This window comes from Macrobrachium nipponense, chromosome 21 (genome assembly GCF_015104395.2).
Source record: "Macrobrachium nipponense isolate FS-2020 chromosome 21, ASM1510439v2, whole genome shotgun sequence".
Classification (NCBI taxonomy): domain Eukaryota; kingdom Metazoa; phylum Arthropoda; class Malacostraca; order Decapoda; family Palaemonidae; genus Macrobrachium; species Macrobrachium nipponense.
The window spans coordinates 36,874,075-36,898,384 of NC_087212.1; the positions used below are offsets into that span (position 1 = coordinate 36,874,075).

At 41.7% G+C, this 24,310-nt stretch overlaps 1 protein-coding gene and 1 long non-coding RNA gene across 5 annotated transcripts in view; one reads left to right on the plus strand and one right to left on the minus strand.

Annotated features, from left to right (window-relative positions):
* The window catches only part of LOC135197938 (uncharacterized), a 102,900-nt gene extending 94,141 nt beyond the window's left edge, over nt 1-8,759 (plus strand). Inside the window, exon 2 of the long non-coding RNA XR_010310683.1 lies at nt 8,578-8,759. This is a non-coding gene — a long non-coding RNA (uncharacterized LOC135197938). The remainder of the gene's footprint in view (nt 1-8,577) is intronic.
* LOC135197937 (golgin subfamily A member 1-like) overlaps nt 1-24,310 on the minus strand; it is a 133,247-nt gene that overhangs the window by 11,911 nt on the left and 97,026 nt on the right. For 3 of the 4 annotated variants that reach the window (XM_064225217.1, XM_064225216.1, XM_064225215.1), the window contains exons 11-12: nt 18,553-18,697; nt 18,259-18,386 (exon numbers count right to left, since the gene is read on the minus strand). In XM_064225217.1, coding sequence (XP_064081287.1) covers nt 18,259-18,386; nt 18,553-18,697 — 273 coding nt within the window. Of the gene's footprint in view, nt 1-17,397; nt 18,012-18,258; nt 18,387-18,552; nt 18,698-24,310 lie in introns of those variants that run through there. The other variant, XM_064225218.1, reaches the window with a different exon arrangement.

Sequence of the window (24,310 nt, forward strand, 5' to 3'; positions counted from 1 at the left end):
ACCATCAAAACTTTGGCTAAAGTGAAATTCATCAGAAGGTTCGAAGTGTCTGTTTTGCTGGAATCCTATTGAAATTACAAAGAAAGGAGCTTGATATAGCTACTGTGACATGTATGGAGGATCTACCTACAAAAGGAGAGCGCTGACAAAGGATTATGTTTACCACAATTTACAGTGAAAGACACAGAGGTAACTAGACATAAGTCTTATGTTATGTCTGTCACTGTAAGTTGCAGTAAACACAATCCCTTGTCAGTGCTCTCATTGTGTTATAAGTGGGACTCAAACAGAAAAGAGACTATGAATCTTTGAGTGGCAGGAGCCTCTGTGACTTTTAATTTAGCCAAATTTTGGCAGTCTCATTCTGCCTCAGGGTTCTTGCACTTGTCACTTCAAGGATTGGGATATCTAGATATTTATTTCTGTCTTAGTGGTCATCATCTACTTTGGAAGAGAGCACTGATGAATTTCAGTCCATGAGGTGAAAAGCAACTCCAATTTTGGGTTAACTCAATAAATTTTTTGTAATTATAAATAGAAAAATTTCTAGATTGCTATGGGGCTTGCCTAAAAGATTTACTTTTAAACAGAAAATGCAACTGGAATGAGGTAATATGACAAGCAGACAGAAAGCAATGCAGTTGGGGCCAGTGAACACTGCAAAGAGCTTTTAGTGCCATCAATAGTATGCACACACTGTATGCTATAACTTTCTATGAAGAGTAACTCAGCTAAATAAATTGAATTAATTCATCTGTGATCTGTCATAGCATTCAACCATGCTGCAAAATACAAGCACCAAGTGGTGAAGTTATTGTAATTTGGAACCTAACCATATTTTACACAAAAGGTATGCAATCCGGCTTACAGGAATTGCATTGGTCACAATGGAACACAAAACAGTCATAAACGTTTAACAATTGGAACACAAAAGACATATATACAATGCAAAATGCAAACATTTGGGTGGGAGAATAGCATAAGAAAAATTACAGGTAATTAATACTGTACATTCATATGCACATGCAAATGAAATCCCATTCCTGTCAACACAAACCCTCCCTAAAAAAGCTCATTGCCTTTTTATACCTTTTGCTGCGAGCCTGTTATCACCACTCACGACAAGAGCAATGTCTAATTTTCTCCCTTTTATATTTGTACTGTAATTTGATAAACATGATATTGTTAGTATACAATAAAGTTTTGTACATACTTACCCGGCAGATATATACGATTAATGGCCCGCCCAGCCTCCCCTCAGGAGACAGGTGGAAGAGAAAAATTCTGGTTAGAAAACGGGAATGGTTCCTATTCCCGCCACCCAGCGGCGGGAGTGGGCTGGTCACCTGACCTACCTGTCGCGTGTGCCGCGAGTTTTGAATTCTGTCGGGACATCAGAGACTATAGCTAAGTATATATCTGCCGGGTAAGTATGTACAAAACTTTATTGTATACTAACAATATCATTTTTGTACATGCAACTTCCCCGGCAGATATATACTTAGCTGATTGACACCCTTGGTGGAGGGCAAGAGACAGTTACATACTAATTATTTATGAATATAAAAAACAGGGAAACAACATACGTTGTAGGTATATTAACAAAAACAACCTTGGTTCCTACCTGATATGGAAGAAGACTTCATTGATACTGTCTATGAGTCTGCTTGCCATCAGAGTTTCAGAGAGGATGAGACCTGTGACTGATAACCCTTTCGGATCATGCCAATGGGGGCTTACCCGCTTACATGGCAGAGCCTTTTCTTGGATCGTACCAATGGGGGCTGACCCACTTACATGGCAGAACCTTGACCTGTATCATACCAACGGGGGCTAACCCTCTTACATGATAGAGCTTTAGGTATTTAAGACACTACAAGGAGCATAACGACCAATCCCGATCACCTGACCACACTAACATGTTAGCACTACGATTTGAAAGAGGTCAACTCCTGCACCCTCTTTCAATCGACCAATAAAACGCACCAAACACCATTAAAAACCCTAACCTAATAAAACTAAAAAGGATTGGGTTCAGCTCCCTGTCCCAGCAACGAATCCGCAGATACGTACGCTCCTAGAGTAAAGCACTTGTCGTACGTCACTTGAATGTCTCTCAAGTAATGGGATGCAAAGACCGAATTGCATCTCCAAAAGGTTGACTCCACTAGAGTCTGTATCGACAAGTTCTTGTGGAATGCCAAAGAGGTAGCGACTGCTCTTACCTCGTGAGCTTCAACTCTAAGGAGGTCCAGTTGTTCTTCTTTACACGCTAAATGGGCTTCCTTGATTACATCTCTGATGAAGAACGCCTGAGCATTTTTTGAGATCTGTCTTCCGGGATCTCTAACTGAGCACCATAAACTCTCCTTACTCCCCTTTAGTTCGTTCTTCCTTTCTAAGTAGAACTTAAGGCTTCTAACTGGGCAAAGAGCCCTTTCTCGCTCTGTACCTACTAGAGACGAAAGTCCTTTTACCTCGAAGGTTCGAGGCCAAGGTTTCGAAGGGTTTTCATTCTTCGCCAAAAACATCGGTTTGAAGGAACAGAATGCCGAGTCGTTCCTGAAGCCAACATTATGTTCTAAGGCTTGTAGTTCGCTTACCCTTTTTGCTGATGCTAGCGCGACCAAGAATAAAGACTTCCTTGTCAGATCTCTGAACGTAGCCTTACAGGGAGGTTCGAATTTGGAGGTCATTAAGTACTTTAGGACCACATCTAATTTCCAACTAGGTGCTCTAATCCCTCTGTTCTTTGATGTCTCGAAGGATTTTATCAGATCATGCAAATCTTTGTCTTCCCCAATGTTAAGGCCTCTATGCCTGAAGACTGAAGATAGCATACTTTTATAGCCCTTAATTGTAGAGACTACTAAATTACATTTCTCCTTCAAGTAAAGGAGGAAATCAGCTATATCTGTCACAGAGGTACTGGAAGAGGATATCTTCTGAGTCCTACACCATCGGCGAAACACATCCCACTTCGACTGGTAGACTCGAATAGTAGATGGTCTTCTAGCTCTTGCGATCGCTTTCGCAACTTCTCGAGAAAAGCCTCTCGTTCTGACAAGTCCTTCGATAGTCTGAAGGCAGTTAGAGCGAGAGCGGGCAGGTTTTTGTGATACCTGTCGAAGTGGGGTTGTCTGAGAAGATCGCTCCTGTTTGGGAGAGATCTCGGAAAGTCTACTATCCATCCCAGTACCTCTGTGTACCAGTTTTGCGCTGGCCAGAACGGGGCTATGAGGGTCAGTTTGGCTCCCTCTGCTGCTGCAAACTTCCTTACTACTTCCGATGTGATTTTGAACGGAGGAAAAGCATACCCGTCTATTCCGGACCAATCGAGGAGAAGGCCGTCCACCGAAATCGCCCTTGGGTCGGCGATCGGGGAGCAGTAACTTTCCAGCCTGTTGTTCCAATGGGTGGCAAAAAGATCTATATTTGATCTCCCCCAGAGGTTCCATAGTCTGTTGCATACCTCCTGATGCAACGTCCATTCTGTAGGCAGTACTTGGTCTCTCCTGCTCAGAAGGTCGGCTCTTACATTCTTGTCCCCTTGAATGAATCTCGTCCGGAGAGTGATTCTTCTCTCTTCTGCCCAAAGCAGTAGTTCTCTTGCTTTCTTGTAAAGGGAGAACGAGTGCATCCCTCCTTGCTTCTTGATGTAAGCTAGGGCTGTTGTGTTGTCCGAATTGATCTGCAGGACTGAACCTGAGATCTGAGCCTCGAAGTGTATGAGAGACAGGTGAAACGCTGTTAATTCCTTCATATTGATGTGCCAGGACACCTGTTCTCCCCTCCAGGTGCCTGACACTTCTCTCGTCCCTAGAGTGGCTCCCCACCCCGCATCTGAGGCGTCGGAATACAACACTAGCCGAGGGTTCGGAACGTGAAGGGATACTCCTTCGTTGATCCTGCACGGATTCATCCACCAACGCAGGTCCTCCTTTATTTCCTTCGTGATCTGGAAGGAATCGGACAGATTTTGGGATTTCTGATCCCAATGTTCTCTTAGATAGAACTGTAAAGGCCTTAGGTGAAGCCTTCCTAGAGAAATGAACTGTTCCAACGAGGAAAGGGTCCCCAGAAGACTCATCCATTCCCTCGCGGAACATTGTTCTTTCTCTAGGAAGGTTGCTACTTTTTCCAAGCAGCGGTTCTGTCTTTCCTGTGATGGAAACACATGAAAACCCCGAGAATCCATCCGAATCCCCAGATAAACAATGTTCTGCTGGGGAATCATCTGGGATTTCTCGAGGTTTACCAACAGTCCCAAGGACTGTGTTAACTCCAGTGTCAGCTTTAAGTCCTCCAGACATCTGACTCGCGACTGTGCTCGTATCAGCCAGTCGTCTAGATACAAGGATATTCGAATCCCTTCGAGATGAAGCCAGTGAGCCACATTTTTCATTAGTCCCGTGAATACTTGGGGGGCTGTTGATAGTCCGAAGCATAGGGCCCGAAATTGAAATACTCTTCCTTGAGCCATAAATCTGAGGTATTTCCTGGAAGACGGGTGTATTGGCACGTGGAAATAAGCATCCTGCAGGTCCAGGGATACCATCCAGTCCCCTGGACGCAGGGCTGCTAACACCGAGGCTGTCGTCTCCATTGTGAACTTCCTCTTTGCTACGAACACGTTCAGGGCGCTCACGTCCAGAACTGGCCTCCAACCTCCTGAGCTTTTCGGAACCAAGAACAGGCGATTGTAAAACCCCTGGGAAGAGAGATCTTTTACTTCCTCTATGGCTTCCTTGTAAAGCATCTGCTCCACGAGATGTAGAAGGGCTTGTTTCTTGACAGAATCCTTGTAGTTTGCTGTTAACTCCCTTGGAGTTGTAGTTAAGGGAGGTTTTTCCCTGAAGGGGATTAAATATCCTTTCTTTAGGATGGATAGGGACCAGGCATCGCCACCTTTCTGTGCCCAAGGTTCGTAAAAGTTTAGAAGCCTGGCACCCACTTTTGTCTGGAGGACCACAGTCTCACTGGGTCTTGACGAACGGCCTTCGAGAAGACCTTCCTCTCTTCTCCGGTCGTCTACTTCTAAGAGAAGATCTAGGTGCAGACCTTCCCCGAAAGGGCTGCTGGAAGGGAACTTTCTCCTTCTTTGCAACCTGAACAGCAGGTTTTAGCCTTTTAGCTGACTGGGCCAGCAGGTCCTGTGTGGCCTTTTCTGATAAAGTCTTTGATATATCCCTCACTATTTCCTGAGGAAAAAGGTGACTAGAGAGGGGCGCATATAAAAGGGAGGATCTCTGCAGAGGTGAAACAGATTTCGTTAAGAAGGAGCTAAACACTGCCCTCTTCTTCAATATACAGGATCCAAAAAGGGATGCCACTTCATTGGAGCCATCCATAACCGCCTTGTCTAGGCAGGTTAATACACTGCCCAACTCTTCCATGGTAACGAAGTCTGGTTCTTGAGACTTCTTGGCTAAAGCTCCCAAAGCCCAGTCCATAAAGTTAAAGACTTCGAGAGTCTTGAAGAGGCCCTTGATGAGATGATCAACCTCACACATTCCCCAAGAGGCTTTTGCAGAGTGCAGAGAGCGTCGTCTTGACGCATCTACAAGAGCGGAAAAGTCCGCATCTGAGGACGAAGGGAGTCCCAGGCCCATTGGCTCCTTGGTGTCATACCACATACCTGGTTTCCCTGTCAGTTTAGAGGGAGGACAAGAAAATACCGTCTTCCCCGCTTCCTTCTTAGATCTGAGCCAGCTCTCGAGACTCTTTAGAGACTTTCTCATAGAAAGAGTAGGGGTCATCCTAACGAAGGAGGAGGACTTCGACATTTTCGTACTGGATAATAAAGATCCCGGAGAAGGGGGATCCGACTGGCGTAGCGAGTCTCCAAACACCTGCAACAAAAGAGAAGCAAGTCTCTTATAGTCCGAAACTCCTGCATCTTTGGATATCTCTTCATCCGAAACTTCTTCCAAAAGCGATGCAGGAGAAGAGGGCTTTGCCTTTTCAGGAGACCGATCCGTAGAAAGAAGCCTTTTTCTTTCGTCCTTGTTTCTATCCTCCTTCCTGCACGAGTCCTGGAGCTTCCCTATACTCGGGCTTCTGCTCTGCTCCTTGCGTCTGCTAGGAGAGGCGCTTGCGTCCTGAATCAGACGCCTGTGAGGCGAAGAGCGCCTGCAAGGAGAAAGGAGAACATCCTGTTCCTGGCGCCAAGAAGGAGAGGCGCTTGCGTCCTGGTGAGCGAGCCTGGGCCAAGAAGGCGAGGCGCTTGCGTCCTGGTGAGGCTGCCTGGTCCAAGAAGGAGAGGCATTTGCGTCCTGATGAGGACGCCTGGAAGGCGAAATGCGCCTGCGAGGAGAAAGGAGAACCCTTTGTTCCCGTCGTCCAGGAGAGGAGACGTTTTCGTCCTGGTGACTGCGTCTAGCAGGCGAATAGCTCCTTTTCCCTTTGCGTCCATCCGGAGAGGCGCTAGATTCTCTCCTATCCCTCCTGGGAGGCGAAGAAAACTTGTCCAAATCTCGGCGCCTATTCGGCGAAACTCTTGCGTCCTTAGAAGGATATTTAGAAGATCCTACGGGACTCCTGATTCCTGGGTACTTCCCAGAGGGAGAGGGTTGTTCCTTCGGGAAATGTCTAGAGGACGAACGAACGCTCCTTCCTTCTTGCGGAGCTCTGAATAGAGAGGGGCTCTCTTCTCTCCCGGAGCTCTTAGCCGCACGAATTCTCTCACGAGAAATCCGCGAATCAGGCTCCTGATACTTGCCATGAGAGGCGAAATCGTCTCTAGCAAAACTCCTGGGAGAACTCTTGCTCGTAGGGAGTTTCCGATTAGCGTTCTTAGCAAGAGAAGACACACGAGTCCTGTCATATGCGACTGAAGAAGGTCTCGCTGGGGACGAAAACCTTTCAGGCGAGGAGCGTCTGCTAACGCCAGGGCGCCTACTCTCTGAGGCTCTCCTAACAGAACTCTTGATGGGAAGAGAAACGTCTTTCTTCCTAAGAGCCTTCAGAAAGAACTCCCACTAAGGCAGACAACTGCTGTTGGAGTCCTACCAAGACTTCCTTCGTCTTGTGTGAGAAGTCTTCCGGAGAAGAGTCAGGAGATCTCGTAGCTCTCTTCTTATGAGCAGGCGAATACTCCGGAAAAGGCTCAGGACTGGAATGCAACGCTTCGCTTGCTGGCGTTTTCCAGGATCTCTTAAGAGGACGCGACTTAGAGGAAGAACTCCATCCTCTTCTTGGAGACGAAGAGTCTGAGTCCGAAAAGCACTTCCTGAGGACGCTTTTGCAGTAGCTGTCCTTGGCAGCCTGGGAAGCGGCTACAGGATCTGCCGAAGGGAGGGACGCCTGACCGTTGGGAATACTCTACATCCCCCTTGCGGCTTTCGACATTCCTCCTCCCTTGGTCATGGGAGTCTGAAAGAGGTCTAGGCCTAGGAGCAATGCGGAGTCGGTCAGACGCCCCCTCCACTTCACTGGGGACACTGCACAAATCACTGCACACATCACTGCGCTTACCTGTCTCCTTCATTGCTTGCAGTTGCGATTTCAAGCTGATTATTGAGGCTCTCATTGCAGCCATTTCCGTAGACGCATCTACAGGTTCGCTGCTGGGGGAAGGGGCTGAAACCAAACTATGAGCAGGTGAATTACCAGAAAAGTTAGGAGCTACTTCCTGTTCAATAGAGCAGGATCTACTTGAGCTTCTGATGGAAGCCCTCCTAACTCTATCTTTCTCAAGTTTCCTTACATAAGAAGCCAAGGTCTTCCATTCCACTTCCGTTAAACTCTCACATTCCAGACAGGTGTTAGTCGCAGAACAATCATTCCCCCTACATTTTTTACAGACTGTGTGAGGATCCACCGATGCTTTCGGTAGCCTCACCTTACATTCCTCTTTCGCACACACCCTAAATACAGGTGCCACGTCAGACATTTTAAAGAGTATCCAAACCAAAATCCAAAAAACGGTCCACGATAAGCGTATGCCAAAACCAAAGATCAAAGTACATCACCAAAGGTCAAATAGATAATCCTCGGCCAACGAGAAAAGAATTCCAATGCAGGAGGTACCAACAACGATGTTGTTGCTACCGGCGACAGAAAAATTCTGGTTAGAAAACGGGAATGGTTCCTATTCCCGCCACCCAGCGGCGGGAGTGGGCTGGTCACCTGACCTACCTGTCGCGTGTGCCGCGAGTTTTGAATTCTGTCGGGACGTCAGAGACTATAGCTAAGTATATATCTGCCGGGGAAGTTGCATGTACAAAAACTGAAATCACAAGCAAACAAAGCAACTGGCTTGGAAAAAAGGAGAGCGCAAGCGACTACTCTCCAAGGCGGTCAACAAAAGACTTGACATGTCACGGTGTTCTATGCCTGGTTGGTGACCAGCTTCCACTTCATAAATGCATGAGTTGCCAGATGCCACAGATTCCTTGCTTTACAATCTTTGATTGTTTTTTACCGGTTTCCAGCTGGCGCAAGATTATCCTATTGTTAAGACCTCAGGTTTGTTAGCTATGAAAAATACAAATTGATTAAAAGTTTTCATATTATTTTCATTACTTTTCTAGTATTATATTGTGCTATTATGTTACCATAATATTTTTTTTACAGGAGAGTGATAAAATATGCAAATGATATGTGGGAGCCCAAGGTTACTGGCAGGGTTCTGTTCCTGGGGGCTTGACAGTAACCGAAAATCGCCGCTAACAGTAATGAAAAAGTCTGGTTAACGATGCCTTAGACAGTGTCACGGCCAGATATTTTGCCCTAATATATAATAACTCTAATGAAAATGTGGAATTTCATTTGCCTAATCATTTACTAAGGTCTGCATGGTAGTTCTACAAATTTTTAATGTCAGATTCGATGAACTTACAAGTAAATCTTGGCCTAGAATGAGAGGAAAAAAAAAAAAAAAAAAAGGAAAAAAAAAAAAAAAAAAAAAAAAGTTCACCTTTTTCTGAATAATAAAGTTTCCTCCATCTCTTTAATTATCGTATCTTCCAGTTAAAAAGTAAAAGAGAATGATAAAAGTATTATTAGTAAAGTTATAATAATTATTTAAACAATACAGTCATCAACAACTAAACAAAAATATTGCTTTTGCTACAACAACCAAATGGCATTTGATAATAAAAACAATGTTTTGCTTGCATTTCAGCCATCATACGATAGTAAATAATTACTGTAGTTTTGTTAAGTTTGACGTTAATTAAGTAGAATAAGTCTTGATATTTTTTTTTATACCTTTATTCGCTATGGAGAAAATATTGGCACAGAAATAGTATAGTATGTACTGCTAAATTTAAGCTGCAGTTGTAGCTGAAGCTGAGAAAACAATGTTCACAATGCTAGACTATAAATTATCATGCATCAACAACACGGATGAAACTTGACTGCAAATAATAGTGGAGAAAAAAGTATTTTAATAAAAAATCCTGGCCATGAAAGAACACATTTTACTTTTGTTTTCATGCCGATACAAGATAAAAATGTAAAACTCTTACTATTATGATGAAATAGGGTAAAAAAGCAAAAGGAATCTATTAAAAAAAAAAAAAAAAAAGTTCCCGGCACCATCTATTAACAAAAAAAATAACTAAATCAGTTCACAAGATGATGAATTTAAGTCATGTTTCAACTTTAAAATGCTTCATATAATGAAACATAACTTTGTCCCAAACATATGTATAAAAGGGATTTTGACGTAGGAAAAATCTATTTCTGGGCTCAGCCGTGTCGCCCAGTGAAATAAATTTATAGATTAATTTACACTAAATGGAAGCAAGAAAATTGTTCTGAATTGAGTAAAATGCAGTGAAATAAACATACCTCCGTCAGTTGATTTTTCCAAACCAAAACATGATTGCTTTGTTTGTGTAATACAATAGTATGTAATTTAAGACTACATACACTATTATTGGAGACAGTGAAGTAAAGCATAACTGTTTATGAGAGCCACGGAAAAGATGCACATTGTGTATTTTATTTTGAGGGTCTCTCAGCACTTAAGCTAAGCCACCGATAACCAGACAACGGCGCCATTTATTAATAAAAAAAAAAAAGAAAGAAAAAAAAACAAAAAAAAAAAAAAAAAAAAAAAAAAAAAAAAAAAAAAACTAAATCTAGTTTCGCAAGAGGATGTATTTATGTCAAATTTTGATGTTAAAAACTTTGTGTAATGAAACATAACTCATAAAAATAAGTTTCTCAAAATTAATTTAAGTTAAATAGAAGCAAGAAAATCGCTCTGAATTGAGTTAAATGCGGCAAAATGATATTGTTAGAATACAATAAAGTTTTGTACATACTTACCCGGCAGATATATACTTAGCTTATGTCTCTGACGTCCGACAGAAATTCGAATTTCGCGGCACACGCTGCAGGTAGGTCAGGTGATCTACCCCCCTGCCGCTGGGTGGCAGGAATAGGAACCGTTCCCGTTCTAGAACCAGATTTTCTCTTCCACCTGTCTCCTGAGGGGAGGCTGGGTGGGCCATTCATCGTATATATCTGCCGGGTAAGTATGTACAAAACTTTATTGTATTCTAACAATATCATTTTTGTACATGCAACTTCCCCGGCAGATATATACTTAGCTGATTGACACCCTTGGTGGTGGGTAAGAGACAACTATTTACTGAATAGACAGGTAAACAACATACGTTGTAGGTAATAAATAAATAAAACCTTGGTTCCTACTTGTTCAGGTGGAAGATTCCATGGCTAATGCCTAGGAATCTGCTTCGCCTCAAGACCTCAGCGAGGATGTGACCTATGGCTAAGAGTTCTTGTGGGTCTGTCGATGGGGTCTTATCCATTTACTCGACAGAGCCTCTTACATGACATATGCCTATGCCTAGTGGCATAATTAAGGAGCACAACACCGATCCCGATCACCTGATCCTAACACGAGGGTTAGTGCTTAAGTTGAAAAGAGTTATCCCCAAACTCCTTTCAAACAACCCAAAGAAAAAACACGACGTTAACTAAAATTTAACTCACTAGTTAAGGATCAGTATTGGCTCCCTATCCCAGCAATGTATCCGCAGACACGTATCAACCAAGAGAGAAGGATCTCTCGTAGGTTATCTTGACATCCTTCGGATATGGGAAGTCAACACAGAGTTGCATCTCCGTATGTGACAGCTAATATGTCCTTATGACATATTGTTAAGGAAGAACAAGAATACAGAAAAGCTCGCACTTCATGCGCTTCTAATTCTCAGCTGTTTGAAGGAATCATCAATGCACTTGTCAAGTGCTTAGGAGATCACATTGTCTCAAAGAAGGCCAGGGCATTCTTTGATATAGATCTCTTCTGGGTGAAGCCTGGAGCCTGGCTAGTGCCTCGCGCCTGGCTGGAGCCTTGCGCCTGAATGGCGCCTAGAGCCTGGCTGGAGCCTCGCGCCTGGCTGGCGCCTGATTGGCTCCTCCCTCCTGGCTAGCGCCTCGCGCCTGTCTGGAGCCTTGCGTCTGGCTGGCGCCTTGCGCCTGGAGCTTGGCAGAAGACTTCATGATTACTGTCTATGAGTCTGCATGCCTCAAGAGTTTCAGCGAGGTAGGGACTTATGACTGACAAACCCTTCTGGATCATGTCAATGGGGGCTAGCCCGCTTACACGACAGAGCCTTCTCGGATCGTGCCAATGGGGGCTGACCCACTTACATGGCAGAGCCTTACCTGTATCATATCAATGGGGACTAGCCCTCTTACATGACAGAGCTTTAGGTTTCTCTTTACTGGAAGGAGCCTTGCGCCTGGATGGATCCTCAATCCTGACTGGAGCCTAGCCTTGAAGGAGCCTGGCACCTGGATGGCGCCTGGCTGGCTTCTAGAGCCTGGCTGGCTTCAGAGCCTGGCTGGCTCCTAGAGCCTGGCTGGCTCCTAGAGCCTGGCTGGCTCCTAGAGCCTGGCTGGCGCCTCGCGCCTGGCTTGGCTCCTCCACACTTGCTGGAGCTTCGAGCTTGGAAGAGTCTCTAGGCTGTCTGGCGATGTCCACATCGGACACTCTTATATCTGTCCGATTTGTTCGCCTCTGGCGCATTTGCGCCAGGTTGGAGGCCCGCTCCTTCTCAGTATCCGGCCATGACAGAGTTCCTTGGAACTGTCCGCCTCTGGCGTTTTTCGCCTGTATTGGCATTTGGCGCTTGGCTGGCGCTACATTGTCCGAGAGTCCTGAACAACCACATAGTTATCAGGAGACTGGAGAAGGGTGGAAGAAATTCTTCCCCTTTGAGCTTTTGGCCCCTGGCAAGGGGAGGTGATTTTAGTCAGCTACACCCAGTAGACGACAGGATATCTAACAATACGAGAGAGAAGAGTCTTCCTCCGAGGAGGATCCTTCGTGAACACTTCTTTTGCTAACGAGATCTCTTCTTACATGTTGATGAGGTTCCTCGTTGCAGAATCTTCCCTATCCTTGCCCGAAGGAAGGGAAGGAGTCTGGAAGTCGAAGGAGACTCTGAGCTGAAATTGGGCGGAACCCTGATTTCTAGCTCTTATTGTATTCTTCTGAATACCTTCTGGGAAGCATTTTGAGCCCTCATCGCACCCCGAAGACTCTGTAGGCAAACGTTTAAACCATCTCTTCTTCTGTAGATGAAAATGTAAGTACCCTGCCTGGGCAACTAAACTTCTATCTGAAAGCGTTGCGTCAGGAATAGAGGGATTTAGTTCTTTTGCCAGACATACTATGCTGGCAAGAACCCATTGCCGAGTCTCCATTGAATCTGATGCGAGATTCCAATGCACAAAAAATTCACTTGTCTTCTTGGTCGTTTAGGGCTAAGAGAAACCAAGAATTCCTTCATAAACTTCCTCAAAGAAGTTTGATGAGGAGCAGTTCAATTTTGTCGGAACACGGAATCTGTGGCCACAAAAAAAAAATCCATTCGAAGTACATGATATCCTACTCTTGTCGTATTGCGGTATCGTATAGATCCCGAAGATTTTAATCCTCTGTTATCTCTAATTCCCTTGTAGAGACAGAGTATAGCCTTTTACTGCGTTCTTTGATAGCAGATATATACATAGGTGATTTTCCCTCTGAAAGTGAAGAAAAAACCTCGCTATGTGGTTCACAGAGGTATCGGAAGAGGACAGTTTCCTCATTCCATCTAGCACGATCTGCAGCAATTCTATGTCTTAGCCATGACTATTGTCATTTACCTTGAAAAATCCTCTCATTCATGTCCACTTCTGGTCAGTCTGCACGTGGAAAGACTCAGAGTGGAGAGGTTTTTCAGGTCTATTTATAATAGATTCTGATAGAATATCCAGATACTCTTGGAAAAGCCTTACGAAACATGCTGTGAGAACGAACGTGACTTCTGTGAATCCAACCTCTCTAAGGCCAAAATGAGGCATTCATCCTCTCTTCCTTTGACGCCCATTTATCTTAATATCTGTTAAGAATTTATAACTAGGGGAAAAAAGACTAAAGTTTATTCCCCTTCTTTAAATTAAAGATGTCGTATATTGCTACCTCTCTTGGTTCGAGGAAAGGAAGCAGTCTATAGGAAGCCTGTTCGTCTTCTACCTTGCGAAGAGATCTATGAAGACTTTCCGCAGGTTCTCAAAACTCTTTTCAATAAATGTTAGACATACGTTAACAGTTATTATCTTCGATCGAGAAGGTTCTCACGGACATGCAAAATCTTGCATCGAACCTTTAAGGATCGTTACGTTCCGTGTCCTATCCCAAATAGGTTCTCTTTTGTTAACGCGAACAGGGGCGAAAAAAGAGATTCTCGATGCTCTTTGCGATATGAGAGTCGTGGAATTGGCCTAAGTGATTAAAAAAAAAAAATCATTTCATCATTCCTTGTAAGCGACCCCTTTCCGATTAAATGGGTAACGAAATCAGGAACGAATCTTGCCGTTACCGAGCCTCCGAGAGGCTACTGGTTTGTTTGTATGGTGTTTTTACGTGACTTCCGAACCACGTCGAGAGTGAACTTCTATCACCAGAAATCCACATCTCTCACTCCTCAATGGAATGGCCGAGAATCGAACCCGCGACCACCGAGGTGAGAAGCAAACACCAAACCAACCACTACTGGACTCTTAGGTTAATAACTCGCTAAAACGAGAAAATATCTTGGATGGTACTTCTGGCGCATTGCGCCAGGCTGGCGCTTCTGGCGCAATTTGCGCCAGGCTGGCGCTTCTGACGCTTTGCGCCAGGCTGGCGCTTCCTTCTAGTTCTTTTAAGGTTATGTGCCAGAACATCTGTGCCCTTATGGTACCCGACATCCTTCACGTGTTAATTCCGTTCTTAGTAGGAAAAACCTTTATATACGTAGTATAGTCCATTCAGGGAAACAACTTCTGCCACTAAGAGAATGTTTCCCATCCGACTCACCCATCTTCTCTTGAGCAATATCCGATTCTAAAAAGGTTGTGTGCGTTTCTCGAAAGGATGAGAGAATTATATTATTTCGTGCTCTGCCGTAATAGACTCCTTTATAATACTGTCAACATTGTGGTAAACAGCATTAATCTAGGAAACCTTTGTAAGGATACTAGGAATTCTGTAGTTAACCTCGGTATGCGCATAAGACTTGACCATACCGTAGTCTTAAAGTGAATTCTCTTCTACTACATTCATCTTCTCACTAAGCATGTACTCTAATAAGCCATGCTTTTGTAAGCATGAGAGCATCATATAATATAGAGTTCCGCTGCGTTAGAATCCTTTGATAATGTTACCTACGGTAAACAGCATTGAAAGGTTGTAATATCTTTCTTATTGAAAGCTTCTTAGCAAAAGGCAGACAATATTTTATTTATGTTTGCTTAACTATCCCCTCAATCCGAGGCTAAAACCGCGATTGTAGGGGAGAGACACGGTTAGTTATTCCATCCCGCAGGAGAGAGCATGTAACCACACTCATGACCGACACCTACATTTTACTGCGCTTGGTCAGACTCTAAGGCGCGATAGCAGTCTCCGTTAGCCGTCTGGCCTTACTCTTCCAGAGTTGCCAGCTACTCCATTAAATAAAGGAATCTTATAAAATTATTATCGAACTTCAGGAAGTTCTTATTAATGCATATTTAAGCGAAACAAGACTTCGATAAATCTAGAAGCTAAGTAGGTGTTGTCTTAACAATCCCTTTAAGCGTAGTCCTTCCTAGGAAATTCCTGGAAGGATACTGATAATTGAGTTGCTCTACAAAGAAGTAACTACGGTATGTGTGATTTGCCGTATCGTATTCTCATACAGCAGATACTCTACTACCTTCTTTCCCTGCCGAGGCAGATAAAGGAAAAATTTTTACTGTCTTCGTTCTTTTCGTTAATAGAATGATAGAAAGAGTATATATATCTCCTTAAGGAAGGAAGTTAATCCAGGAACTCTTTAAATCTTCGTGATTTCCTCATAAATCGCGGAAGAGACAGAATTCCTGTTCGTCTGTAGGGTTTACGGAAGGAAGTAGATATTTCCTATCCGCCATCATACCCAAACGTCGATGAGATTCTTATAAGAAAAACTCCCAAAGCGCTTGCCTCTTCATAACGAGGGAAGAGCATGAATGAAGGAGTGTGTCCGCATTACTCAAAGAGGAGCCTCGCGACTGACCTCTCTCTCTTAAGAAGATTTGGAATATTCTGGCGCCTGGCTCCTTGCGCCTAGCGCCTGGATAGTTCCGCGCGCCTGGAATGTTCCGCACGCTAGAAAGGAGACTCGCTCCTGGAACGTTCGCTTGTGTGGAAGGTCCCGTGCGCCCTGATAGTTCCGAGCGCCTACTAGACCCCTTTTAGAAAGAGCCTCTTGCCCGGAAACGTTCAATGGAAGGATCGTTCTGATTGCCACTGTACTATAAGGCTCCTTGCTCTAGCCGTCTGTTTTTCTGTTGCAATTTGCGCCAGGCTGGCGCTTCGTCTCTTTGAAGGCGCCTTGCGCCAAGAAAATTTTTCTAGAACGCGGCTCGCGCTCAGTTGCTAGAACGCGGCTCGCGTTTGGTTGTAGGAACGCGGCTTGCGCTAGTCTGTTTTCTGGAACGCGGCTCGCTGCTGGCTGTTGGAACGTGGCTCACGCTAGCTTGCTGGAACGCGGCTTCCTAAGTTCCTGGCTGGCTCTTGCTCAGTGTTCTCTTAGTTTTCAGAGAACGCGCTAGATCATCAAAACATATACATTCTTCGTCTTTTCGGATGTAAGATGAAGAGACGCACTTTTTTAAGGATGCCTTTTCAATGGCTATCCTTGGCAGTCTGGGACGCTCTACAGAACCTGCCGAGGGGACGCCTGACCGGTGGGGATTCTCTGAAACCCCCTTACGGCTTTCGACATTCCTTCTCCCCTGGGCTTGGGAGCTTGAAAGAGGTCTAGGCCTGGGAGCGAGACAGAGCCGATCAGACGCACCCTCCACTGCAATGGGGAACACTAGTAATCACTTCTTACCTTTCAATAGCTCGCATTTTGAGCCACAATCCTTGTCTTCAAATTGCAATTATGAATTTGAAGTTTCTGCGAAGTAAGAAGGTGATGAGGATGCAACACTACTAGTACTGTTAATACTCTAATTGCTCGTTAGTACGAGTTTCTAAAAAACTTTTAAAAGAAACGTATCTAGTTACATGCTTTACTGACTCCCTAAAGTAGGAAGTCAGTATATTTCCTCAATCAATTCTAACACTTATTACACATATTAATGAATAAATATTAATATTTCCCTTTCTTGCAAACTATGTGAGTGTCTACCGAAAATTTCGGTAGTTACACGTCATATATTCTTCGAAATTTTCGAAGCCAAATTCATTAAAAAGTTAATAAAAGCGTATGCCGAACCAAAGACCCAGTACTTCCCTGCAAAAGACAGCCCAGAAGATCGATGGCGATGAAAAACGAAAATCAAGTCAGGAGGTAGCAACAACATATGTTGACACTACCGCGACAGAGAAAATCTGGTTCTAGAACGGGAACGGTTCCTATTCCTGCCACCCAGCGGCAGGGGGGTAGATCACCTGACCTACCTGCAGCGTGTGCCGCGAAATTCGAATTTCTGTCGGACGTCAGAGACATAAGCTAAGTATATATCTGCCGGGGAAGTTGCATGTACAAAAATAAAACTTACCTCCGTCAGCTGATTTTTCCAAACCAAAATGTGATCGCTTTGTTTGTACTATTTTAAATTACAATAGTATTATAAGACTACATTCGTACAGTATTATTGGATACAGGGAAGTAAGGTATGGTATAACTTTTTAAAAGTGCCATGGAAAAGATGCATATTTGTTATTGTATTGATGAGGGTGTATAGGTGCTTAGGCTAAGCCACAGATAATTATCAGACAACGGTGGTATAAACCCTCTCGAGGGTAAAACCCAGTTATGAGTATATTGGACGTGCCATAAAACCGAAATGCCGGTAATGATCCTAACGGTAACCGGAGGCTGCCTGTAGATAATTATTCAAATATTGAATTATATAGCTTTTATTAGTAATTCATTTGGGTGTGAAACCTATCAAAACATTGAGTAAAGTAATGTAATTTCCATTACTTAGTTTGACAATTTTGATTAAAGTTTGAAAATCTTTAATACAAACCTTGAACGCTTGCTCTTGGGTAAAAATTTCATATGGAATAACCTTACAGAAAAATCAATTACAATACTGGTATGATGTAGAAAATGTGAAGTTATTTTCTGTACAAGTTTCAGATTCCATATTTTTACCAACTGAATCTTCAATGGTCTTCTGTTTACAAATCATATTACATTCTCTTTGTTTCCTCATACCACCTCTGGCTTCTTGACAGATCTGCTTCCTCCTGTCATTTCCTCTAATTCATAAACATCTCTGATAAAAACTAAAGTCAAATAACTATCTACAGTAAGTTTGTCTATAACAATGATATAATAAACATCACCATATTCAATACTTTCACAGTCAGAACTAACTGACAGTTCAGGTCTGATACTATGATTGTAATTTCCAATGAAAAGTCTTGGTATTACTACATCATTGAGAGAAACCCCCTTCCTTCATGGAATTGTGATGGTTACTGAAGATGTTCCCCTTGTCCTGCAAATATCCTGTAAGTTGGAAATCAAAGGTTGCCATTTGTTGCTAGAATGTAGGTGAAAGCTCCTTACAATGACGAGGGAAATGTGTTATCTATTACAAGTAATATCTTGAACCAAATGAATTATCACTGAGAGGATAAGTCCCACGTCATGAAAGAGACCTTTTAATGACTGAAGAAATCAATCCTGCATAATGAAAGAGTTAAGTGACATATTTAGCAAAATGAAAGCTATTAACAATAATGAAGTCACTCACTTCATACTCTCTCGATGTCAAATACTTGATGATAACATGTTTCAAGTATGTGTTGTTTATACCATCTTCATCCACACTGCCATTCATAGAAGTTACACCAGTCTGGCAACTGTTAGCAGCAGGAAGAGCTGAAAATTAAATAGGATTGGTTTAATATCTCTCCCATTTATAAGATTTTTTATATAGAGAGAGGAAAGCAAAATATAATTCAGATTTAAATTTATAGGAAACTGTAGCTACAAAAGATTTCTTTGAAACAAAAATACAAATAATTTTTATATATAATAAATTTACAAGCAGGCCCAGGAGATGAGGTCAGCAGTGGTCTGAGTTCAGGACGAGAATCGGACGTATGATCAGTTGTATCTGTTGATAACTTGAACTCTCTTTGGATGGTTTTCTTCATATCTGCCAACCTTTGACTCTGAACTTTCAGTGCCTAGAATTACAATAAAACAAAATTATCTTCAGTTTCATTTTGCCAATTATAAAGTGAGAAAAAAATATGATCTGGAATTGTAACTGCACCTTAACAAATCTCTCATCCTGGATCTTGATTTTATTCATTGGCATTTAAATCAATAGAGGTGTACCACTCACAACACACTTTGTAGGGCACACTATAGTTGAGGCATTCATTCTTAGGAACAAACTGCAATGATTGCAACATTTTATTTTTCATCCATTCCTTTGGTCTTCTCCCACTTAGCTGTTTGGCTTCTAACTTCATCTTGATCAAATTTTACCTCTCAATTAAAAACAAATGTGACTTGGTGGTTTCATTTAATGAATTGTTAACAATAACGAAGACTATGAATACATTCACAATATTTAAGATGAGAACAATTTGTTTTGTTAAATCTTAACATTAGTTGTGCATTTCTTCCAATAAAAATGATTGATAAATACAAAAAGGGTATCGTTTATTAATAATAATAATCATAATATGAACATCAAGATTACTTTTTAAAAAATACAGTAGTATACCAAATGTTAAAAAATACTTTTAGTTTTCCTTGAGATGCAAACGGGGGGATTTTTTGATAGTGTAGTTGGTATTGTAACTTCCCCAGGATTTGTGCCCCTTTGTTAACAGACAGTTGCCGAAGCTTGGTGAAAATGTGTAAGCTTCCCCAAAAAGGGACACATAATTTGTGGCATTTGATCAATTCCATAAAGAAATTATGAACATACAAAAAAAAACAAACAATCCTTGCCACAGAATGGCAATACATAAGGGACATGATGCATTATTCCAAAAAGAAGTTTAAGTAAGTACTGCATCCTGCAACCCAAAAGTGAAAGGGGATGCAAATGCTACCCTAATAAAGCCTAGTGTTGGAGTTCCGACTGGAAACTACTAAATGGTCAGTTCTAATTACAAAACTTCAAACCATGATAAGACTCCAAAACTCATTACCAGGTATGCCTTTTCTCTCCCTATAGTAAATATCTATAGTATAACGAGAGAAAAACTGATCGAAGCTGTACATGTGAAAGACCACTAACAGAAACTGTTTTCTTACCAGGACCCAAGTTGCTCACAAAGTAGCCCCAGCCTTCTGTCTCTTCACTTTCAAAATGATTAATTTTGTAAAGATAGATTTTCAGAATATTGTAGAGATTAATAGACCAGAGACATTGGAAGAATTAAAACGGTCATCCCAGTTTTGGAAAACACCAAGGAATGGGCAACACTATAACTCCCTTCTGAAGGGGAAAAGCTCCCTTTATATATAGCTATGCAGCAATTTAGGACCTCTATGAGAAGAATCTGAAGAGGCAACAGCCTCAGCAGAATTATACCTAACCTATATCACCTTGCTGGAAGTTGCCATCTTAAGGCTTCCAAAATGTTCCAAAACAATTGTTGCTGTTGTGGCCAAAGGTCTTATGAGAACCCTATGGCAAGCATTCTATGACTTTATAGAGTGGCACATAAAAGCACAAATGGAAACATTGGAGGGCTCCAACTTGTCACTTCCCAAAGTAACTTCATTATTACATTATAACCCCCTTCTGTAAGGACCTGTTTGAGGAGTCCCATGGGGTTAGAAACTTAACAAGCAAGCCTGCAATCAGAATTGTACAGAGTAGTACTCTTTTGGGAAAATAGGAATTTAGAAAGCAAAAACCTGAAACTTCCCCTTACCCAACCCAAAAAGGCTTGCTTATAAAGGTAAGCATTCAGTCACACCAAAAGCTTTTTCATCAAAGACACGTACATAGTTGGAAGGGACAGTGCCTCACAGAGGGACAATAACAGTAAAAAAATCTTTTTCATAAAGTTCAAAGACCCTCTTATAGGAAAAAGAAAAGGAACACCGAATGCCTATTAAGGGCAGAGGCAGAGGAAGAGCCAGATACCAATAGGAATGGTATGGTTGGGTGTCGACTTCACTGACACCACATGCAAGTCTTCTTCTTGGGGACACAGCATTAATTCTAAATGCCCTGTGGTGGAAACGGTCTCAACCCCCTCTCTCGTAAAGGGGTTCTCCCAAAAATCAGATCCCTTACTAGAATTTTACGTGCAGAAAGGCCCTGTTAATGGGAGCCATAGAGAAACATGTATATACTTTCCAGCAAGCATGTCTCCCTAAGTGTTTCCAAAAAGGATTCCTCCAAACAAAGAGTGACCCTAGACCTATCGACACTGAACAAGCACACTGTCTGCCCAATTTCCCGGATAACTACTGTTGCCCTAGTACGTTCAATTTTTCTAAAAGGGACTTGGACAACTACAGTTGATCCCCACTATTCGCGAACTCACCTGAGCGAGGATTTTCCTATGGACTATAATACATATAATAACCATTTTTTGCGGAAAATTCGCCTATAGGCAGTTTTTTTCACTTAGAAATGTTCACAAATGACTGTATTTTCATATAATTTTTGTGATTAAATGCAATTTATGTGATAAAACTATTACAATATTTGGGAATAAGCATTTTTAAAGTTTGTTTTTTGTTTTTTAACTATCAAAATATAGTTCTAAGCATTTTTATAGTGGGTTTAAGTATTCACAGATTTTAGCTTTTTGCTGGGGTGTGTGGTACCCTTCCCCAATGAATACGGGGGGTCTACTGTATAGACCTTTAAGATGTATACGTACTGGCATGTCCCTGTCGCCATTCTCTTTTGTCCCTTCCTAGGGCTCAAGATATGGATAGATATGTACAACTTCAGTCTTGTCCTGTGGGTTAAACATTGCCATAAAAGTTTTGACAAAATTAGTAATGGTAGTTCTTTGAGAAATCAGGAATACAAGTAATAGCCTATCTAGAGGACTGGTAATCTGGGGGCCCACAAGATAGGTGAGCCTGAAGAACCTAAGAGCAGTAGTTAACTGACTACAGTCAAAAGGTTTTATGGTAAATTGGCAAAATCCCACCTCACACCCAGCAGACACTTTCATAGCAGGGACTGTGTTGGGATACTTTTCATGGTCCATTGTCTCTCCCCATCATACTCAAAACAGAATAAGGCAAGTCCTCAAAACGTGCCTTGCACAACCCAGTTTCCAAATGGCAATTAGAATGTATGATGAGTTTGTTGCAATTTGCATCAGTAATGGTACATCCAATACTCAGATTACAACAAATGAATGTAAACAAATCCTATTTATCGCATGCAACAAACATGATGCAAGACCAACCTCTTCAAAAGATTAACCCCTTGCGGATGAGTAATATACATATATTTACATATAGCTTTGGGGTAATGTCCAGGTACCATACATGTATGTTCAAGATTTGGCACCATACAGTTTGAATGAATTTTGTGGGAAAAATGTTCCTAATTCCATTTATCCCTATTGGCAACTGTTCAGATCACCATATAAGAGTTGGAGCTGAGCTGAGAGACCTTGCTTGAGGTGGTAAAGGGGAATGCTGTCACAACTTCCCCTCCAAGGATGCGTTGTAGATATTTTACAATAAACATGCTAAGAATTTGTTCCCGGTCTTAGTTCTTATCTTTAAAAAGAAAGAGAATGAATGAAAGGTACAGGCACTGATGCAAATGGTATGAGACTAGGCAGAACAAAACCAGACAGTGAAGAAAAGACTACTGACTGAAGGGGTTAAAAAATCCTTCACAGCAGTCATAGGGTCATCTATTGGAGCAAGGGAAATCCTGAAGGGATGAGTTTTCAACAGGAAAAATCACAATGAGAACTGAGATAGTATGGGAAGAGATCTTGAGCTTACCACTCTTGGATAAAAGGGAAGGATAAAGGACACAAGCTTCATCAAAAGAAGTATGAAACTAAAGGCACAAGCAGTCAATGACAAATGAATCAGAGAAGGTATGCACAGCAATTTTGAGGAGCATGATGCTTATAAGGCCTCCTCTGGGAGTAAAGGAACCACTGACCACTCAAAACACACTGGAAAAGTTCCCAACACAAGTTTAGTCAAGTTGAAAATGTATACTATGAGAAGCAGTGTGGAAAATTTCCAAATACAGGTAGTGTTCAAGTTATGATAATTCATCTTACGATAATCTGATTTTACGATGGGGTTAGCAATTAATACTGATACGACAATATTTTGAAAATATTTTTAAATTTCGCTCATAACGGGTACAGCCCAGCAGCGTACAACCAGGCAGCAAGAGAGACAGACCAAATTACAATAGGGTAACTTTATCCCATCTTCTAGTTAAATAAGTTAAAAAAAAAAGCAAAAGACAATTAGGAAAGTTTTGTTTTAACGTTTTACACTTTTGGTAAATATGTACAGCCATGAACAACCGAATGAGAAACGTTTTGCTAAGTACAACCGAATTAGATAACAACATCCATTTGGCTTGTATTTCAACTGTCGTACGATAGTAAACAATTACCGCAGCTATGTTATAAATGCCGTTATGTATATTAGGACTGATATATTTTTAGATAATAACTTTGTTCGCTATAGATCAAAGATCAGCAAGGAAACATATTGTTAAATTTCAACAAAGTTGTAGCTGAAACTGAGATCACTTTTCAAGCTGCTACTGACTTATTGTGCATCGGTAACAAAGATAAAACTCCCGTAAACTTATCCGATCAAACACAACTGTGGATAAAGTTGAGAGAGAATCATTTTAATCAAAACTTCAGGTCTTGAAAGAATACAGTTTACTGCCGTTTTCACATTGATAAAAGATAAATAACGTAACGGTAAAGCTAGAACTACGAAGAAATCAAGTGAAAATAACAAATAAAAGCAATCTGTTAACAAAAAAAATAATTTAGTTCACAACAAGACGTATTAGATTCATATTTCGATTTAAAATTAACATGTCTTATAACGAAAAGATGACCTTGTCTCATAAAAGTAGTCTATAGATATTCTTTTATGCTAACTAGAAGCAAAACAGTTCTCTCCGAATTGAGTTAAATACGACGAAATAAACCCTTATTTGCCATCAGCTGATTTCCTAACCAAAACATTGACCGCTTTGTTAGTATTCTATGATACAATACTTAATATGAGAGTACATACAATATAATAGGATAGAGTAATTATAATGATATTGGTCCGAATCTGAGTCCGATTTACCATGGTATCTATCATTGTATACGCTAGGCTAACTTGTTAATGTTATTCAATTTCTCTTAGTACTGAATTATCATGAATCACCATACATTGAACCCAGAGAATTAGGTGAAAATAATTACTATGCCATATTTTTATAAGTATACAGTGGACCCCCATATTTGCGTTCTCCGGATTCGCGGACTCACACATTCGTGGATTTCTCTCAGGAACATTTCCCCGCATTATTTGTGGAAAATTTGCATAGTCGTGGTATTTTTCTGATAAATATCCACAAATTCCTGGTTTTTTATATCAATTTCATCATAAAATGCACTTTTTGTGATAAAACTACTAAAAAAAACAAGTTTAATAATTTTTAGTGGGTTTTTCTTGAGTTTTAACTAACAAAATAGGCTGTTTTCAGCATTTTTATAGGGGTTCCAACTATTCGCGGGTTCTAACTATTCACATGGGGGTCTGGTACGCATCCCCCGCGAATACAGGGGGACCACTGTACTGTGTAG